This window comes from Schistocerca cancellata, chromosome 4, assembly GCF_023864275.1.
Source record: "Schistocerca cancellata isolate TAMUIC-IGC-003103 chromosome 4, iqSchCanc2.1, whole genome shotgun sequence".
In the NCBI taxonomy this organism is placed as follows: Eukaryota; Metazoa; Arthropoda; class Insecta; order Orthoptera; family Acrididae; genus Schistocerca; species Schistocerca cancellata.
Window position 1 is genome coordinate 143,024,766 of NC_064629.1, and position 22,176 is coordinate 143,046,941.

Genomic DNA, 22,176 nt, shown 5'->3' on the forward strand with positions numbered 1-22,176 from the left:
GTTTTTCCACATAGTCTCCATCACGCTCTATGGACATATGCCAACATTGTGTAAGAAAGTATGTTCGCTGTTGATGAAAGCTCTTGTTCCGTGCTCCTAGCGATGTTTCTCCTGTGTGAATTACACTCCCTTCATATGCCACGTGTGTGCCTCAAAGACAATCCTTCAGTGCCCCAAAGAGATGGAAGTCCCGGGGCGCCAGGTCTGGGCTATAGGGTGGATGAGACAATGGTGACTAGCACAATCTCGTGATACGTTTCCGTGTTTTGAGACTTATGTGTGGGCGTGCATTGTCATGTTGGAGTAAGATTTGTTTTCGATTCTTGTCAGAATGAACTCGTCGGAAACGGTTCCTGCGCTAGTTCAGAGTCTTCACACATCAACGAGAATAACACCATAGTTATCGCAAAAGATTGTCAACATGACTTTGTCACCAAAGGGAGCTGAGTTTAATTTCTTCTTTTTTGGTGATAACAGGAGAAAGTGACTGTCCTTTCGTTTACAGCTTAAAGTGATGCACCCAGGTCTCGTCACCTACAAAGTTCCGGAAAGTAAAGGCATCTTCATTGGCCTGAAACTTCTGGAACAGTTCAGATTAAATGGCTTTTCTTTGAATCTTGTGGTCTGTTTGAGCCTTCAAGGAACCCATCTCGAGCTCTCTTTTTTTTTTTTTTAAATCTCATTTTGTACTCTTTTTGTTCGTGGCATCTGCTCGGGGCGGACGTCGTAATACATCCGTTTAAGTTCGTTGTTGATCCATTAACTCAGTTTTTTGTTACAGAGGGCAGCTAACCCTCTGACCGAACACGCTGAGCCACCGTGCCGGCATTCTGTTGCGCTGACCACTCAGCTACTGGTGGCGGAAAAGTGTAATATTCACCATATAGAATGAGATTTTCACTCTGCAGTGGAGTGTGCGCTGATATTGAAACTTCCTGGCAGATTAAAAATGTATGCCAGACCGAGATTCGAAATCGGGACCTTTACCTTTCGCGGGGCTCAAATGGTTCAAATGGCTCTGAGCACTTTGGGACTTAACATCTGAGGTCATCAGTCCCCAATAACTTAGAACTACTTAAACCTAACTAAGCTAAGGACATCCCATACATCCATGACAGAGGCAGGATTCGAACCTGCGACCGTAGCGGTCGCGCGGTTCCAGACTGAAGCGCCTAGAACCGCTCGGTCACAACGGCCGGCCGTCTCGAGCTCATCTTTCAGTATCCGAGAGTCTGTCACCTAATACGCACTTCCAATGCTCACGCGTAGTTGCAGAGCCAGTTGTGAGATGTGAGGCGCAGGTCTGCTTAAATAATGGCACCCGAGCGGTTCATCATGTCAGGAACTTTGCATGTGACAGTATGTCCAGAAGACGGTCGATCATGAAAGTCAGTTTCTGCACTTCGTGACGCTTTATCTGTCTTTACCCTTTGCACAGTAGCATTTCTATCAACCGTATCGTTAGCATGCACTGTACACAAACGTTTCTGGACATTCAACAAGGTTTCTTTTTACGCACCCAAGAATACAGTTACAGCGCATTGCTTGCAACGAGTGTCTTGTGTAGACGCCACTTCGATGATTCACTACGGCTCTGCCATCTGTTAAAATTGTTCGTCACTTCACGTACGTGCAGAAGAAACATCAAATTTGAAGCATCTAAAAGGACGTTTCCTTGTGTATGTCATTGGCTAGAAAAATGGGACATCGTGAATGACTCTGCTATTAGTCTCGCTCGCAATAGTGCAAGTTTAATTCACTCATTCGCACAAAGAGTACCGTAAATCCCGTGATAAAGAAGCGGCTTTAGGGACGTAGAGCGAGTCAAGTTACACATTAATAGGGCGAAGGAGGCGCTGCAGGAAACTTTTGCAGTGTGCACTGAATAAAAATTATGACAGTGCTAATTTTCACACAGGAAAAACTGGAGTTACTTATAGAAAATTTATACGTTAGCAGGAAAATTCACTGCTCTTTCTGTTACTCTATTCACCACTTACTACTTAGAGGACATTACTTCCTGAAAACCTTGAGGACTTTCGTCATTACATAATGCCATAATGATACTTTTAACCATTGGCTGTTGGAATAAGAAAATTTTAGATTAAAACAGAAAATATAATTGATAAAGAACACACTACAGCCCTGCTGTAGACGCCCACAATATCGTTTTTTTTTTTTTTTTACTTTTATACGTTCACCTAACATTTGATTTCTTTATTTCCATTCCACGAGATTAAAATCCTTTTTTATAGCAAGCAGAAGACTGCATTAATTTTTTTCTGCAAACACAGTATTTTTAGAAATATATTCCCGTATATGTAGACTGAAAGCAGAAACTTTTATGAAAGCTCTTATGCCACACGGAGGACGAATGACTTATGCTGCCGCCTGAAAGGAAAATTTATTCGTGACACGATTTAATTTCACCACGCATCTTCCAACTTAAGGGATAGGAGATTGGATAGGAGTGTTCCTAGGGAAAGTACCGCACCATACGGAGGGGAAGAAATGTTGGGGACAGAAGTGCATAGTACTGTCTTTGAAATCCAATCTTTCGAATTTCACGGGTCTTTTCCGCCTTGGGCGCGTTCAGCTGTCTTCCCCGGCGGTACAGAACTCCGGATGTTGTCTTGTCGCTTTCACTGTTTCATTTCGTCTGAGCGTTGCACTGTAAGCGAATCTTCATCTGAGCTGGTCACGAGCGCCAGTTCATCTCGCAACCCTTTACGTAACTATGACTGTGTTTCGCCGATTTACTTTGCTTTTAGTAGTGTCTCCTGACGTTTGGAAAACTTCGTAATGTTAGCCTTTATCTGATGCACATTGTTAAATAAGGCTTCGACTCGATTTAATTCAGTTTAACTTTTTTTTATTTTATTCGTGCAAATTCCTTTTCTCTATTACTAGCTGCCTTATCACTACTATTAGGTTTATTAATATTTCCGGAGAGCAAACTTCCAGGTTTATCTGCTGTTTCAGGAAGGTTCAGACGTTTTCCAAAATTCCTGATAATAAACAAAATACTTTTAAATACTGAAATAAATGCACAGATATGACTCAAGGGATCTCAGAGCATGTCTGAAGTGGAATCGTCAGTAACAATCAACATTTAAGAAAACGTCTGATTTGTACTGGAAGGCATTATTCGAAAGAACACACACATTTGCCAGTACCCTTCTTACAAATGTATCTTTATTTATACCGGAAAGTAAAGACGAAAATGCAAACATCGGTTTCCTTTATAGGTTTCTACACAATGTTGGATAAATATTTAGATATTTAATTCGTTTCATTGTGGCTATCAGGAATGCAACTATTTTCATATGTGTATCTTGTTTCCCAGTATCTTAGAGCAAAAAATTATAGAGTATAAACAATAAATAGAGAGCAAGTTCCAGAGTACTTGTCAAGAATTTCATCCTTTAGCTTAGCTCGATTTCATTCTCATTATCCTATTACAGAAAGTGCAAAAGTAGCTTATTGAGTTCTACCCGTTTGCTTCGATACATTGGACTAAACGATAGTTAGTGCCAGTGACTTAACGAGATGAATGTTGCTGCTTTTCACTTCCAGCAGATCCCACTAAATGATGAAGCCTCCAGAACGTATTACCAGAAGATTATCATAAAATGATAAACGTATAAGATTTCTGGAATCTGTGTCATAATTGACTAAGATCTCTGGGCTAATGACGTTCGGTGTTAATTTAAATGACAACAGATACTGCATGAAGAACTAGAACAATTCTGGGATGGCTATTGCATCTTTCAACACGATCGAGCACCTGTTCATAATGCACGGCCTGTGGCGGAGTGGTTACACTACAATAACATCCCTGTAATGGACTAGCCTGCACACAGTCCTGAATTGAATCCTATAGAACACCTTTGGGTTGCTTTGGAACGCCGACTTCGTGCCAGGCCTCACCGACCAACAATCGATACCTCTCCTCAGTGCAACATTCCGTGAAGAATGGGCTGCCATTCCCCAACAAACCTTACAGCACCTGATTGAACGTATGCCTGTGAGAGTGGAAGTAATCAAGGCTAAGGATGGGCCAACACCATATTGAATTCCAGCATCACCGATGGAGGGCGCCACGAACTTGTAAGTCATTTTCAGCCAGGTGTCCAAATACTTAGTGTCTGTGACGGTATCAGGTTTCACCATCTCACTCACTTGTCATCATCATCATCGAACACATAGCCTACGTGACACCATAACACACAACCAACCATTACAGCTGCTGACACTTAACAGCTGCACTTAAACAATACACAGCGCTAACACTTCGCGAAGTGAATATGTCTACGGGTACAAGCCGCGCCCAGTGGCCGCGCGGTTTAAGGCGCCATGAAACGGATTTCGCGGCCCATCCTGCCGGAGCTTCGAGTCCTCCATCGGGCATGGGTTTGTGTAGTTCTTAGTATAAGTTAGTTTAAGTAGTGTGTAAGTCTAGGAACCGATGACCTCAGCAGTTTGGTCCCTTAGAAATTCATACACATTTTAACATTTGAACGGGTACAGAAGATATAAAACACCTTTCCAGTTCAGGTGGCTGAACTTGCCTTGTGGGGTCTCGCAGCCAATCATGCAAAACGACTTCAGTTTGCTTTTACTTTACATTACGCTTCTTTTGAACCATTGTTCAACACTGTACAATTAATACAACAACATTTATTAATTTTGTTAATTTACGATAGTGTGTACTCCTTACGGTTATGTAGCTTCTGAACTAATTTAGCAATGGGGTTCAGCGTGTGCTTATCTGTTTCTCCAGAAGAGTTCTTTACATGATATGCCTGACTTTTATATAGCTCTAGTTCTTCATGCAGTATCTGTTGTGAGTTGGTTTTCAAATTTCCGTCCGGAAACCGCCTGCTTTCGCAACAGGCACAAAGGCCCGTGGAATGCAACGAAAGTTTCTGATCAAACTCGGCTACTTCCTGCCCTCACACCTCGACAGATACGTTTGTCAGCAAATCGCTTTGGACAGGCACACGAATACGGTCACCTATAGGCCGAGCAGTGGGCTACCTCCTAGCGTCTGATACCTCATGTCTGGGCTCTTCCCAGCGCGCGCTGAGCGACCACGCCCCCTCCACTCCCAGTTACGCGAGTCCATTTAGCGGAAGTTACAGTATCACGGTCCCAATACATCCCTAAACAAGTCAAACAAAATGAATGAAAAATAAATTGTCAGCCCTGGAAACATCTACTTTCTCAGTCCACTCCGACTGTGTTTCAGCTGAAATTCTGATATGATTTCATTGAATATCGGATTGAGAAATCAGTGATTTTGTTCGTAGGACGATATTAGATACATCGTAAAATAAGCTGTCTTTTTCCCATACCTTCACCTCGACGTTGTACTCCGTATTATACATGGGGAAAGATACGATCATTCTCTATTGCACCACTGAACATTAGTCTACATTAATGATGGGCAGAACTGAGACGTTCAAGCAAACGAGCGCTTTGTTCTCGAGAAGCAATTGAATCGAATACACGTGTGAGAGCCGAGAAATTTATGAATACAGACTAGTTGTTAGGGCCGTTCGCTGCAGTAGGCTGTATTAATAAAGTTCTCGGATGTGTGGGTCTAGCGTGCCTGTTCCCATCATTTGGGATATGCGTCATCTTCTGCATCTCTAAGGAAAATAGTTTTATGTAAATAAAGCAAGGCTACATCCGTTTCTTAAATAAGTTTTCCAGTTAACGTTTACTTCTCTCATAAAAAAATCACCACTCATTAGTAGCGTATTTTATTACTACGCAGACTTTGTGACTTTAAGGGTTCAAAATGGCTCTGAGCACTATGGGACTCAACTTCTGAGGTCATCAGTCCCCTAGAACTTAGAACTACTTAAACCTAACTAACCTAAGGACATCACACACATCCATGCCCGAGGCAGGATTCGAACCTGCGACCGTAGCGGTCACGCGGTTCCAGACTGTAGCGCCTAGAACCGCTCGGCCACTCCGGCCGGCTGACTTTAAGGGAAATGTTCGGTATAAAAACTGTTTATTTCGGTCACTATACTAAATACAACTGACGCAATTGTTTTTCTAAACTGAAGTCATTAGAAAAAATAACAAATTTTTATCGATATTTCATCAAGTCCTGTCACATGGGCGGCTACTTCTCTCTCTCTCTCTCTCTCTCTCTCTCTCTCTCTCTCTCTCTCTCTCCCCCCGATTAAAATGTAATGTAATCTTATATATACTTAACTCTAGTATCAAATTGAAAGCCGGCCGGAGTGGCCGTGCGGTTAAAGGCGCTGCAGTCTGGAACCGCAAGACCGCTACGGTCGCAGGTTCGAATCCTGCCTCGGGCATGGATGTTTGTGATGTCCTTAGGTTAGTTAGGTTTAAGTAGTTCTAAGTTCTAGGGGACTAATGACCTCAGCAGTTGAGTCCCATAGTGCTCAGAGCCAGCCATCAAATTGAAAACCAAACAATTTCAATATTTTCATTAATACCTGCATTCAAAATATTTTACCTTCTTTTTATTTTGCAATAAATATTTTATCCTCTTCTGATTTCATAGTAATTTCTGAAAATTGGTTGAACAATTGTTATCGAAATTCGTTGGATTAATTTTAATGCAAGTAAGAATTAGAAATGATCCAATACTTTTTCTGAATACATATTTGATGAGACGTCATTTTTTGTATAGCAAATGAAATTCGTTGCTCGAGTATCCTTAGTAGGAGGCAACTGGAAGCATTCCTAATAAATACACATCCGAGAAACGACAACAATCGATTGTTTTCATTCTGATTACCAGTGCTGCTAACACGACCGTATTCACAACTTCAAACAGGAGGTTACGTGCCTGTATGTGGTGGTACAAGGGTGTGCTGAAAATCAATGCCTGCGAATGTTTTTATATCAAAGCCCTTAAACAAACTTTATTAACATTATACGTCTTTATTCTTCATTTCTACAAATTTGCAGCCCTCTGCCGCTAGCGGGCGTCGAATTATAGTATGTAACATGTAGGTGTGTAACGTAACAATGTCAGTGCGTGAAAAACAGCATACTGTCTTTCAGTTTCGAATTCTAAGAGATGGTCCACACACGGATCACCGTCTCCTTCAGCATGCCAATGACAGAACACACACGAGTCTGCGACGTCTGTAACAATCCGACGCGAGGGTTCACTGCCATCAATCATCCTCCATACGGTCTCGACTTGGCCCCATCCGATTTTCATGTTTCCAAAACTTAAAGAATACCTTCGAGGACTTCCCGTTGATAGTGATGAATCAGTGCAAACAGAGGTGAGGTTGCGGCTCCGTCAACAAAGTCAAACATTCTACAGTGACTGAATTAAGTATTTTTGTCTCTGATTGGGAGAAATGTGTTCGTCGCCAGAAATAAAGATATAGACATGAAGAATAAAGATGTAGAATGTTAATAACGTTTGTTTTATTTAAAAAACCTTAACAATTTTCACATAAAAATTTCGGAGGTATTATTTTTCAGCACGCCCTCGTAGAATACATAATGTCATTTTTAGTGAATACTGACAATACGCTAGAATCAAGAACTCCTCACTACTCGGTTCTCGAACTGCCTAACGTTAGTCTACATTTACCAGTCAGTGTGACGCTCCACACCTACGGTAGGCACCTGATCATATAATTACTTTAGACGCGATGAAGTACGAAATTTTTCTCGGGTGAGCTTATGTCGTCGATTAGTTCCCGTAGAGACTATGAACCGCAGAAGTGGTGAAACCGTTGACATTAACGGAGGCTCTTGTCGAGGTTATGCATGAGGCAGCTTACGTAAAGGGAGACAGCATTAGCTGCAGGCTGCAACGGCAACGAGTATTGCTGACGCAGAGCGACATATGACCCATTCACGTTAGCTGCCTCTTGACCGACTTGAAGAAGGATACGTCTGTCACTGGGGGGACCATAGTGGAAACCACTGTCAGCAGTATCCTAAAATTTCATAATTTCCCCAAATTAGGGAAATTATTCGCAGCAGTAAAAGATTTTATCGTGTGCTGGCGTTGTTATTTAATTATTTTCATTACCACCCGAATTTGTGGATTTCGACATTATATTGGGGAACCTTGCCGTCGTAAAGTAAACTCATAAAGCATCTGTTAAAAATATTGAATATATTCCCCCTTAATAATTCAGTAATTATTGAATCTGTATGTTCATGCTAGAGTTGGCATAAAATGTAATGTGTTGGAATGCGTTTCTAATAGGGATTCTGTCAAAGTCGGCACTAACACTGAATCTTGCAGATAACTTCGCAGGAATAATATTGCAAGTGGATAAGACGAGTGAACAGTTATTTCTGCTCATCAATCCCATCAAAATTGATCCATTGAGTTTAAAGTGTCGTACTGAAGAAATCACTAACCTCTAGATAGAGATGGATAAGTCTATCGGCCACGAACAGCGGCATGAGTTAATTTTTGTAACATCTTGTAATGCACCTGTTGTATAATGGACTGCCCCGTGAAGAAAATGCGTCCGTAAAATTTTAAACTGTGAGACTGCATGATGCTCCACGCACTACACGCCAGTACAGGTATATCGATGTACCATCAATAGATTAGTCGCTTCATCAAAGAATAGGAGCTGTTTACGTAAATCATCCTCCTCCCACATACTACCCGCAAGGTTGGCCGAGAGCGCTAATACGCTGCTTCGTGGAGTCGGGTAGGCACTCCGGCCCCGGATCGAATCCGCCCGGCGGATTAACAGCGAGGGTCGGTGTGCCGGCATGCCGGCCAGCCTGGATATGGTGTTTAGGTGGTTTTCCACATCCCACTAGGTGACTTCCAGGCTGGTCCCCACGTCCCGCCTCAGTTACACGACTCGCAGACATTTGAAAACGTACGCACTATCTAATGGCTTACATTAGACGCAGACAGCTGGGGTACACTAATTCGATCCCGGGGGGTACAGGGTGGCGACAGGAAGGGATTCGGGCCACTCTTTGACGCTAACATCGCCACATTCCATAGTAACAAGGCCGACCCCATGTTGGAGTGGGACAAAGGCCCAAAGAAAATGATGATGATCCTCTTCCCTCATACTGATGCATTCGTAGAAGCGCACCGAATGAGGTGCCGCAACGCTAAGACACTGGATTCGTATGTGGGAGGCCGGCGGTTCAAAGCCTTGCCTAAACATCCAGATTTAGATTTTCCTAAATCGGTTAAGGCCAATGTCCAAATGGTTCCTCTGAAAGTGCACGGCCGATTTCTTTCACCAACACTCGATTGCTCCGTCTCTAATGACCTCGCTGCCGACAGGATGCTAAACCCTAATCTTTCTTGCTTCTTTTCATACAACCGTCTTAAAATTACTCACTTTCGCCTTGTACTTCAGGGGTTTGTAGCAACTGCAAGCAGTAATATTTCTGTGTCAGTCGTTTCCGTAACATCTATCAAACATACGGTTGGGGAATGTTCGTCCATCTACTTCCTCTGTTGGTCAACTTCTCCGGTGTACTGTACTACTTAACTGTTGGTTGTCCTTAGCCTAACTTAGTTTAAGTTAGGTTAAATAGCGTGTAAGCCTAGGGACCGATGACCTCGGCAGTTTGGTCCCGTAGGAACTTACCACCACTGTATTACTCAACCAGTATATTATTGCTCTTGGCCGAGTCGGAAACACTCAATGACGTTACAGTAAACAAGTGCAATGGTGACTAAGAAAAACGCATCGTACTGTCAATGCTTCCCGGTCAGTTGTGTATGTACTACCAGCCCCGATTAAGCGCCTCCTCTCGATAAACAGACCGAGGCGCCGTCACTCACACGTGCAATAATACTGATGTCGACTAACACTTGCGAAACTCCCTCACATTCGCCCAACCATTTCTTTGGTTACACTCGGTCGACCTTTTGATTTCACCTTACTGCAAAAAATCCGTCATTGTAAGGTGTACATACAATCGCCGAAAGAATTTGGCACTCTATGCATCTCTGTGAAATCTCACTCTGAAGCATCTTTGTACTATTTCAACAGACTAATGCACATGAAATTTAAGCTTACCATCTGTTGTCTCGACAACAGTCTCAATGACTATTAACTGCAAACTACTGCCTTCTGGTTGTAAAGGTTGGAAACTGCTGCACAAATACAAAATTTTTTCGGTGTTTAAACCAGTAACGGCTCTGTTTACCTAAAACAATCAGAAGAGATGAATGTAGCTTTCTTTTGAATAAGAAAATGCTTTTATCTTCAAATATCCTTAACGAAGTAATAGTACTTTTAGACATGGCCAAGCGGCCTAACATTCATAGTCATCCTCATCGACAATGCAGTACTCACTGCTGCTTTTGTTTATCGAAATGCAGAATACGGATGACTGATTAAGATAAGATGGAGTGAAGTATGGAGTTCGCTCTAAATCCTTTATTATCTGTAGTCCTAGTTTCTGAAACATGCGAACATTATTCTCGAGTGAAAGATTTTGGACTGAATTGTAAACGGAATTTGTGGAAAATAATTACATGTGCATGTGAGTATATATATTGTACTTCCGTTACTATAGAAAATGTGGACAGATCTTCGTATTTTCTACCTCCTGTTCTGTTATCAGATAATTTTGCTCTAATTTATCTGTTTATATATACATTTAAACGGTAAAACTATAAACTCTTGTTTTTTGAAACCCCTTGACGGATTTCGGATCCGTGCATTCCAGGTGACCAAGAAAATGGTTCAGATGGCTCTGAGCAGTCTGGGACTTAACATCTGAGGTCATCAGTCCCATAGAACTTAGAACTACTTAAACCTAACTAACCTAAGGACATCACACACATCCATGCACGAGGCAGGATTCGAACCTGCGACCGTAGCGGTCGCGCGGTACCGGACTGTAGCGCCTAGAACCAGGACCAAGAAAATCTAATCATACCTTACTTACATCTTTTAGTACGAACATAGAGTCACTATACAAGACAAACTGTCCTATGACGCTCAAACATACGGTAAGCTACAAGAAAAAGACACTTATTCGTTATTGGGGCTTATTTTACCAAAGTGAATTGGGTTATAACGCCCAAAGATTCTCTGAACGAGCACCTTCTCATGAGATGCCCCAGCAGAAAGCAGTCAAACCAACCTCCAGATGATGTTAAGTCCAAAAGTGCTCAGAGCCATTTGAGGCAACCTCCAGATGTCCCCTGCAAAACTGACATGTTTGCTGTTATATACCTTCGTATACCTCTTTCTAGATAGTTTTAGTGAAAAAGAAACAAAAAAACTTTGCCAACGGTCAGATTCCGAATTGTCATTCATTGATATGGATGTCAATATCCTTTCTTATACTTAGATACACAGCCCCTATGGATTTCTTGAAATAATTCATTTTCCTGTGTTACGTTGCACTGTTTTAAACAAGCACTTTATTTCAGTTCATTTGTTGCTAGCTAATTTCATACCCTTAGACATTACAAAGAAAAGGGACACAGAAAGTTACACCATACGATTACATCACATCATGATTCACATAGCAGCTTGGAAGGAACCACATGCAATTGTCGGCAGTAGATGTTGAAATAAAGGGTTTATTTAAAAAAAAAATAGTATTATGCAGAAAAAACTGCTTCTTTCAAGATATGAATTTCCTGAACATCTGTTACTTTCTCAAACGTAACTCAGTATTCATTTTCCCCACACCTCAGCCTCCACTCATACCTTTCACGTAAGTAGTTTAGTGGCTAAAAGAGCAAAACGAAGGAGATGTGGCATGCAGGAATTAGTGTCAGAGGTTGACTGTAACTCATCTCCATGACGGCGCAAGAATCCTCAAGAGCTACAGCGCTCTTTGTCTGTACAGAATGGGGTATTAGGGCTTAACGTCCCGTCGACAGCGAAGTTATTAGAGACGGAACAAAAACTTTGGCTGATCAAGAATAGACTAGAAATTGGTCGTGACGTTGTCAAAAAATTCCATCGTGGCATTAGTATGAAATGCTTTGCGAAAGGCGAAGCAAATCTAAAACTGAATCTGAGTTTTTTCCTTTAGAGTCTGAGTTCAGCGCTTCAACCACTCCGGATTGCTGTAATAGAATGCTCCCTTTACAGTTCAGGTTTTCAAAACGTTAGCAGAACGCTGAATGACAACAGTAGTAGGTGTACTTGCACAAGACAATTAAGTATTTTTGTGTGAGTCTTGCTGAATTTATGATTGTCCATACTACCAACACTATCGGATCAGAAGTAACCGGACACCCTAACTAATGCGGAATTGACGACTAGATGTTACGAGAGCCAGTATAAAAGGAGGCGGGGAGTATTGTGTTGTCGGTAGAGAACAAAAACAGGGATACGGATCAGGAGAGCTCAGGGAATTCGAACGTGGACTAGCCATTGGGTGTCACCTGACTAACAAATCCATCTTGGAAATTACAACCGTTCTATATTTACCCAAGTCGACTGTTGATGACATTGTTGTGAAGTGGGAACGCGAAGGAACGACAACAGCTAAACCAGGACCAGGAAGACTTCATGTACCGACGGATAGGGACCGTGAAGTACCTCGAGGATGGTTTTAAAAACTCGGATGAAATAAGTGGAAGGAATCACTTGTGAGTTCCAAAGTGCTAGTAGCAGCCGTCCAGCTAGAGCGATGCCTGTGCGTACGAAGTTAAAATGATGAGGTGCAATGGTCGAACGGCTCCACATAGGCCACACACTTCTGCAGGCAGTTCTGAGTTAATAAGTGACATCACTTGACAGTGAATGAGTGGAAACGAGTGATTTGGAGTAATGAATCACGCTACACCGCGTAGCAATCCGATGGAAAGGTTTGGGTTTGGCGAATGCCTGGAAAACGTTACCTGGCATCATGTGTAGTGTCAACAGTGGCTTACGGAGGAAGCGACGTTTCAGTATGGAGATGTTTTTCGTGGTTAGGTCATATCCTCTTGCTTTCACAAAAGAAAACACTAAATGCGAACGGTATGAAAATATTTTACATGATTTTTTATGCATGCAGTAGGGAAAAAGTTCAGAGACGACGATTGTTTGTATTAGCAACGTGTCATTAAGTGGCATCTGTGAGGGTATGGTCAGTGGGCAATAAAAATCCTGAAACGGACTGGCATATTCAGACTCCCGACTGGAACCCAATGGAACGCCTTTGGAGTCAGCACATCGACTTTGCTCCGAACCCCAGCGTGCAACATCACTACCGTCTCTGGTTGGAGGCTGTCGTTCCTGCAGAGACATTCAGCCACCTCACTGAAAGTGTGCCGGCCGCTGTGGCCGAGCGGTTCTAGGCACTTCAGTCCGGAACCGCGCTGCTGCTACGGTCACAGGTTCGAATCCTGCCTCGGGCATGGATGTGTGTGATGTCCATAGGTTAGTTAGGTTTAAGTAGTTCTAAGTCTAGGGGACTGATAACCTCAGATGTTAAGTCCCATAGTGCTCAGAGCCATTTGAACTGAAAGTGTCCCCAGCACAGTTCAAGCTGTCACAAATGCGAAGGGTGCACATGCCCCATATTAATGTCCTCTAATAGGTTTACGCCTCGCCTGGGCCCGTCAACACCGACATTGGATTTTGATGACTGGAAACATGTTGCCTGGTCGGACGAGACTCGTTTCATATTATATCGAGCGGATGGACGTGTACGGGTATGGACTATGGGACTTCAATATCTGAGGTCATCAGTCCCCTAGGCTTAGAACTACTTAAACTTAACTAACCTAAGGACATCACACACATCCATGCCCGTAGTAGCAGCGCGGTTCCGGACTGAAGCGCTTAGAATCGCTCGGCCACCGCAGCCGGCGATTCTACATGTCAACAGGGAAATCTTCAAGCTGGTGGAGCCTCTGTAATGGTGTGGGACGTGTGCAGTTGGAGTGATATGCGACCCCTTGTACATCTAGATACGACACTGATAGTTGACACGTACATAAGCATCTTGTCTGATCACCAGCATCCATTCATGTCCATTGTGCATTCCGACGGATTTGGGCAATTCCAGCAGGACAATGCGACAATTGCTACAGAGTGGCTCCAGGAACACTCTTCTGAGTTGAAACACTGCTGCTGGGCACCAGACTCCCCAGACTTGAAAATTATTGAGCATATCTGAGATGCCTTGCAACGTGCTGTTCAGAAGAGATCTCCACCCACTCGTACTCTTACGGAGTTATGGACAGCCCTGCAGGATTCACGGTGTCAATACCCTCCAGCACTACTTCAGATATTAGTCGAGTCCATGCCACGTCGTGTTGCGGCACTTCTGCGTGTTGGCGGGGCCCTACACGATATTAGACAGCTGTAGCAGTTTCTTTGACTCTTCAGTGTAAATATTTGCGACAGCTTCCTTTCTCCTTGATGCTAGATCGGTATTCCTGTCCCTTCAGCTGCAAAAATTGTGCACTGTCGGCTTCACAACGCATCTTCATTCAATTCTTCACTCTTTAAGAAAATATTTGTTTGCAGCGAAGTTGTATTGTGTTTATTATGAAATTAAATATTCTTGGTTTTGTTGCAGAACACCCAGCAGAATGACAACCAGGCTGTTTCTACCTTGGAGTCTCCTGGCAGGTCAGTGAATAGTGGACTGAACATTTAGATATAATTACCTTACAAAATATACACGTTCTGTTACAGATGAAATTGGCAGTGGAGACGTGTTGTAACTGTTAGCGGTTAGTTCTAGTCTACATTTGTACTTAATAAACGCAATGTGTGCAGTATTTTTGATTAGGAATGGAGAGATTCACGTGATGACTCCTTCTAGGATGTTACACGAATTAAATAGTTCATTATTTTTATCTCCACATTCGGGAGGATGACGGTTCAAACCCGCGTCCGGCCATCCTGATTTAGGTTTTCCGTGATTTCCCTAAATCGTTTCAGGCAAATGGTGGGATGGTTCCTTTGAAAGGGCACGACCGGCTTCCTTCCACATCCTTCCCTAATGAGACCGATGACCTTGCTGTTTGGTCCCCTCCCTCGAGTCAACCAACCAAAAAATTTTATTTCCGCTACGCAGTGACGATTGTGTAAAAACATGTGATTGTAAGCAAGTTATCTTTAGCTAATTGCTACAATCACGCGTTTACTTCTCGTTTGATATGGAAGTAAATGCTCTACCTGTCGGATGTCTGAATCTAATGGTCGAAACGTATCGCAAATATAAAACGGGGCGGGGGGAGATAGGAAGCTCCATAACTCAGCGAAATGAATTCTTATCGTAGGAAACGCTTTACACTTATTTTGGTACAGTAACCTTCATTCTGCAAATTACGCTTACGTTGAGACGTGGCTATAGGCTGGGCAATATTCATGCATAATGTCCTGAAAAAATTATGAAATCTTTGTTAAGGCATAGTACCTGTAGATCAACAAGAAATAGATTTTATAGCTTTTATTTCAACTGAGAGTCAATAATTATCACACAGAGTAAATCTGAAATCCTTAGTACCAATAGAAATAGAGCATAAATTTTTTGTTGGTTGTTCTTAAGCTCCAAGTCGCCGAAAACATGTGGACATGAATGAGAACGTAGGTGACGATAACGAGATAATATCCAAAACTTACACCTGTAATGTATATGTAGTGTAACACCAGAAACATTCCTTGCAATGCTAGCGAATTACGTTCCCGATTGGTTGTACTACTACTTTTGGAAAATTTTCGTATGATTTCTAGCACCATTGTGGTTAATAGCGGATTTCATCGTCATTTGAATGATATAGGTAACATCGTGGGAAGAGTTAGTGTCACGGTTTAAATTAATTTGTGTTTAAACTGGCTGCACGTTAACCACTTGTCGATGAGTTTTCATAACAGTTCATTATTTGGTGCAATAACGGAATTATGTAAGTAATCCCTTTGCATTTATAGGCTACTAGTTTTTAAATAAAAATTGTTGAATGAAATAGGAGTTGTTCAAAATGAACTATTTTAGTTAAATCTTAAATTTAGCTGTGATAGCTGTCTGGAATTTTATGTTATTACACATATAATCAAAGATTTTGGGAGGAGCGTTATTAACCCCTTTCTGAGTTAGTTTTAATGCAGAATAACAAACGTGATTTCTTTTTTTTAAAAAAAATATTGGAATTATGGCTCTCGTTATTCTGTACGAACTCCAGTATTAATCCCCAACAAATTTCATTTCATAATGACGCTGCTAATATGTTAAACTTCTTAAACAGTTTTCTACAGGTCTATCGGGAGTGAGAACTGTGTGCTATTGTCGTTGCCCTCTTGTTCGCAATCGAAACTTTTTTCCTTAAAGATAAGTTACCTGCGAATATAGCTATATATCATATAACTGAATGATTTTAAAAGCATTGCGTTAATTTGAAGTTTTGTTTTTCTCAGAACTTGCAGAGGCACGAAGTTCGGGAACGACTGCACCGAATGGTTGTACGAAGCTCTTACATGGGTGTTACAGCAAAGTACTGGATGAGTCAAAAAGGACTTTAAAACTCTGGAATGATAGAGAAATTTATTGAGATAACTTACAGAATCGGTAGATGTGTCCTTTTGTAGCGAACAACATCAAGTTTCACATAAAAGTGTCTAGCGTCATTTTGGTTAGATGTAACTACCATTTGTGACGCGACAAACATCTCACCGGTAATCAGTTTCTTCCTACACTGTTTGCATAACATCAGGCGTAACTTGCGAAACGGCAGCGCAGATTCGATTTTTCAGATCGTCTAAATTGTTTGGTGGAGGACGAACGTACACATGGCCTTTAATGAAACTCCAGAGAAAGAAATCCAGTGGTATCAAGTCTGGGAAGCGAGGTGGCCGTGCGATTGGCCCTTTACAGCCAGTTCACCGACCTGGGAAGCGATTGTCGAGGGAACCGCGAACATCCCTGAGGAAATGAGATGGTGCACCGTCTTGCTGTTAGCAAACCATCCCATCTCGGTCATCCTCATCGATCTGTGGAATTAGAACGTGTGCACTACGCTGGCGCTCATGATGGCGGAATGGGATACTGATGCACCACGTTAATCAAACTTGATGTTTCTTAGCACAAAATGACACATTTGCCGATTCTGTAACTTATCTCAATAAATTTGTGTATCATTTCAAAGTTGTAAAGTCCTTGTTGACTTATCCTGTAAAGTCCCAACGCTTAACACTTATGAAAATTGCTGCATAACGTATTAGCTCTTATCCACGGTGTAAACTGATTAATGGTTTTGTACACTTGGTGTGATCAACAGAATATGGTATATTTTGGAGAAAAATATTATTTACAATTTCCTCTGTAGTTTCTTTCTGATGGGCCTAACGTAGATGTTCTAGTCCTGTGCAAACATAATTAATCCAGAGTTGTGTATATTGAATGTCTGGACATTTACTTATACGAGGGTCGTTTGAAAAGTTCCTGCAAAAATAAAAACTACTTCATTGTTTGGGGTAAACCTTTTTTTATTTTTCGACATAGTCTCCTTTTAGACTTCTACACTTAGCCAACGCTGTTCCAATTTGTTAATCCCTTCCGAATAATAGGAATTGTCCAAGTCTGCAAAATAGCTATTAGTTGCTCCAATCACCTCCTCGTTTGAATAAAATCTTTGTTCCACCAGCCATTTCTTAGAATTGGGGAACAAATAGTAGTCCATGGGAACCAAGTCTGGAGAATAGGGAGGGGGGGGGGGTGTCTGAAACTGGTTAGAATCCTATTTCCATTAATTTTGCGACCACAACTGCTGAGGTGTGTGCGGGTGCACTGTCGTGATTGAAAAGGACTTTTTTGCGCTCCAATCGCTCGGTTTTCAAACGGTCCAATAACGATGGCTCTCTCTAAGTACTATGGGACTTAACATCTGACATCATCAGTACCCTAGACTTAGAACTACTTGAAACTAACTAATCAAAGGGCATCACACACATCCATGCCCGAGGCAGGATTCGAACCTGCGACCGTAGCAGCAGCGCGGTTCCAAACTGGAGCGCCTGTCACCGCTCGGCCACAGCGACAGGGCCAATAACGATGAATAATATTCACCTTTAATAGTTTTGCCCTTACCCAGATAGTCGATGAGGATTATCCCTTGCGAATCCCAAAAGACAGTCGTCATAACCTTTCCGACCGAAGGAATGGTCTTCGCCTTTTTTGGTGCAGATTCTCCCTTGGTAACCCATTGTTTAGATTGCTGTTTGGTCTCAGGATTATCTTAATGTATCCATATTTTATCCACAGTGACGAAAGGACGCTTTAAGTCCTGCAGATTCTTCCTGAACAGCTGGAGACCATACTTGCAACACTTCACTCGATTCCGTTTTTGGTTAAGCGTGGGCAGTCTCGGAACCCATCTTGCGGATAGCTTTCTAATGTCCAAATATTTATGCAAAATATTATGTACCCGTTCATTCGAGATGCCCACAGCACTAGCAATCTCACACACCTTAACTCTTCTGTCATCCATCACTGATTTTATCACTGATTTCTGGAGTCGTAACCTCCACAGGGCGTCCAGAACGTTCAGCATCACTTGTGCCTGTGTGGCCACTCCGAAAATTTTGAAACCACTTATAAACTGTTCTAATCGAAGGTGCAGAGTCACCGTAATGTTTATAAAGCATCTCTTCAGTCTCCTGAGGCGTTTTGCCTTTCATAAAGTAATGTTTAATCACCACACGAAATTCTTTTTCGTCCATTTTTTGACAATCACGTTACTTCCTTGATTGACACGAATACTAAACACAAATAAATACACCAATACGGCTGAAACTTGGTGTGAGTTCTTTTTCAAAGATGCTACTAACTAAACATGACCTCGATACGCGCCGGTGGTGCCATCTCTCGGACTTTGCACGGACTTTTCAAACGCCCCTCGTATGCAGGCCTGAGAAAGTGAATGATGAATCTCCCCTCTCTATGGTTACTTTATAACATAGCACTACTTTCTATACTATCTTCGTTCAGTATGACGTGAGTCATGTGTCACCTACATCAGTAACTCTGTTTAAGACTGGTTGTCTAAAACTCATACATCTTTTTAAAAAATTGAAATTCTGAGGTTCCGTTTTCTGTGATTTCTTTAAAGTTGCACTCACTACGTAATTCAGACCTTTGAAGCGTTATTGAGGAGAAAGTCATATAACTATCGTTTAGACAGCTTCCTGGTTAGCCGCCGCGAGCACAATGAGCGCAGTTGCAGAAATGGTCTGCTCATTCAAGTGCGCCGTGCGAGCGCCATTGTTCTCCGCGTGACACGGACTCGGACGTGGCCTGGTGCGTGCGCCAGCCGCTGTCTCCTGGACATCACACTCAGCCTAACAGCGCTTCTCATTCAACTACATTCTGAACAAATCGTCTTTCCAGCCACAATAGCACATTATTATGATGTTGTTTCTGCAATTTTTCATGATACGGACGCTCTCTCTGTCTTTGGTGAGCCGGGTACATCAAGATCCACTTATTTCTGGACGCAGCTCGACGCGCAGATATCTTGCCTGTGGACGCCATCCCCAAATTATTTCCCATAGTTACAGCAATCTCATATTTAGTCTCACTTGGTTTAATCGCTGGTGTGTAAAACTAATCGTGTGGGCAAGTACCAGCATTCTGAGCAATAGAACGGTTGCGCTGTAGAGTTCCTTTATAGATCCATTCCATATTATCCTGGTGCAAAAATTAGAAATTATCTCATAGAAGGAGGAGATGTGAAGCTGTGTACTTCACGAAACATAGATATACGGGACCTTAAGCTTACAAGCTTAATTATTTGCTACAGTTTACAATACTTAGGGAGAACAGTGTGTGGAGATAAAGTGGAAAAACTTTACAAGCTCATCTGGAGATAAAAAAAGTGGGTTTTGATTCACTCATAGTATACTGAGAAAACGCAGTTCGTCTATGGAAAGAACTCTTTATGAAAATATTTTTACGGCATACAGCCAAATAATCTCAAGGCTACACACTAGTGGTGAATATGAAACAAGGCAAGTACTGAGGAAATGCGCAATAACAAGTGTCAGCATATTATGTACACACATGTCAATAACTTTATTTTCCCGATTCTGTATCGATCGCTTTATGGTGTGCGTTGAACATTCAACACGAATTTATAGTGAAAGCTATGTATAGTGAAAGCTATTTTCTCACTGTAGTCTATTACGAACGACATAGAGCAGGCAATAAATATTACACCGTAGGTTGTGAATGTACAGTTGTGTAGCTGCGGGAATAAAATGACTGTCAGTGACGAGCACACGGAATTGTGTGCATTTAAACCAACTTGCCCCAGCTAATACCTGTTACGCGAAAGAGCGCAATTATTAATTAAATTAGCTGAGCAGTTTGGTTTCAGCTGAACAGTCAAACTAGGAAAATTTTAAATTCATATCCATGGCTGGTTACGTTGGACGCAAATTTTCTATCATGTGTACCTTGCCTTTTGAAAAAACTACGATAGAAGTTCCGTAATGCGAAAGCAGCAGCAGCAGCAGCAGTCAAACTGCACTGCAACACACAGCCGGCCTGTGTGGCCGAGCGGTTCTAGGCGCTTCAGTCTGAAACCGCGCGACCGCTCCGCTCGCAGCTTCGAATCCTGCCTCGGGCATGGATGTGTGTGATGTCCTTAGGTTAGTTAGGTTTAAGTAGTTCTACGTTCTAGGGGACTGATGACCTCAGATGTTAGGACTTGGTGTACTTGCTGAAAATGTAACTCTAACTGGTGATGTAACTTTGTACTATAATTATTAATAAAGTGTGATCTGTAGCGTAAGCCATTAACCGGACAAGGGTACATCTCGAACGGGGGCTCAAGGATGCAACAGATTGCTCAGAGCCATTTGAACCTTTTTTTGCAACACACACAAACTTGTTCGCTTACTGGGAAAACTTCTGGATGCTCGTCTCGGATTGGCTGTCGTTTAAAGGCCGTACCTCCACAACGGTGCATTTCCGATCTATGGTTATCTTCGAAATTTTGATCAATTCGACATCCCCTACCCTGCTCTGACATAGTAATCATGTAGTTCTTCTGCAACCTGTACTACAGCCCTTCATCGAAGCAATAAAACCTTAGTGTTTGCTCTCATCACATCGAGTGTAAGGCATGGCCAACTAAAAAGGAGACCTTCGCTGTAGAGGCGCTGTGTATCATCCCAGTAGGTGATTGTGTTTACCGTGAGATGGTGTGGTGGCATTCCCAGTTGCACAAGCGGGGAGAGCGACTTCGAAGCAGTCCCCTGATTTCTGGAGAGCTGTTCCATCAGTTCGCTGCATGAAAGATTCTTCCCAATGAGCACAAAGAACGGTTACCCAACTTCTGCGACCAGAATGGGGAGCATACTCCAAAAATTTACCACAATATGAAAGAGGTGTACGGAGAGCTGCGTCTCACATGGTGCATAATATTCCGGTAGTGTCAGCGTTATGAAGTGGGATATGTGGCCAAGCATACCCTAGAACACCTTCAACAATTTCGTGAGAGGAATATCCTACTTAGGGCCTTTATATCTTCCCATGTGACTCGCTTGTGTCAAACTCTAAAAGGTCAGAGGTTCACCTGTGACAATGAAGTGCAGGACACGGTGAAAAACTGGATCCGTCAGCGACCCAGGAGTTTCTAAGCTGAAGCCATCCACTCCGTTCCTACGCGCTGATATCAGTGTATCAGTACCGATGGCAATTATGTACAGTTGTACTGTTCCACATGAACTGCGATTATAACATTACCATTAAAATTTCTGTACTTGTAACTGTAGTCGCCTTTTCATTTGGGCACACCTGATATACTAGTTGAGCATTTTGCTTAATATAACATTGTTATCAATGTGGCCAGCATCAGAGAAGTGATTCACTGAGTTTTTCTGGTTTTAAAAGCAAATTACTTTACTCATACAAATTGAAATAAGTCCTATCGACCCGTTCAGCAGGCCGGTGTGGCCGAGCGGTTCTAGGCGCTTCAGTCTCGAACCGCGCGACCGCTACGGTCGCAGGTTCGAATCCTGTCTCGGGCATTGATGTGTGTGGTGTCCGTAGGTCAGTTAGGTTTAAGTAGTTCTAAGTTCTAGGGGACTGATGACCTCAGATGTTAAGTCCCATAGTGCTCAGAGCCATTTAAACCATTTGACTTTCAGGCTTCGCAAGGATACCATTAAGTATCTACGGCCAGACGAATTGTCTGGCGCACACAAATATTCCTCATGAACCAATAAAAACCCTTCCAAAATCCCTGCA

At 42.4% G+C, this 22,176-nt stretch overlaps 1 protein-coding gene across 1 annotated transcript in view; it reads left to right on the plus strand.

Moving 5' to 3' along the window:
• Nucleotides 1–22,176, plus strand: part of LOC126184618 (serine/arginine repetitive matrix protein 1-like) — a 321,358-nt gene that overhangs the window by 89,927 nt on the left and 209,255 nt on the right. Inside the window, exon 2 of the mRNA XM_049927078.1 lies at nucleotides 14,503–14,555. Within this exon, the coding sequence (XP_049783035.1) occupies nucleotides 14,516–14,555 (40 nt within the window). The 5' untranslated portion in view covers nucleotides 14,503–14,515. The remainder of the gene's footprint in view (nucleotides 1–14,502; nucleotides 14,556–22,176) is intronic.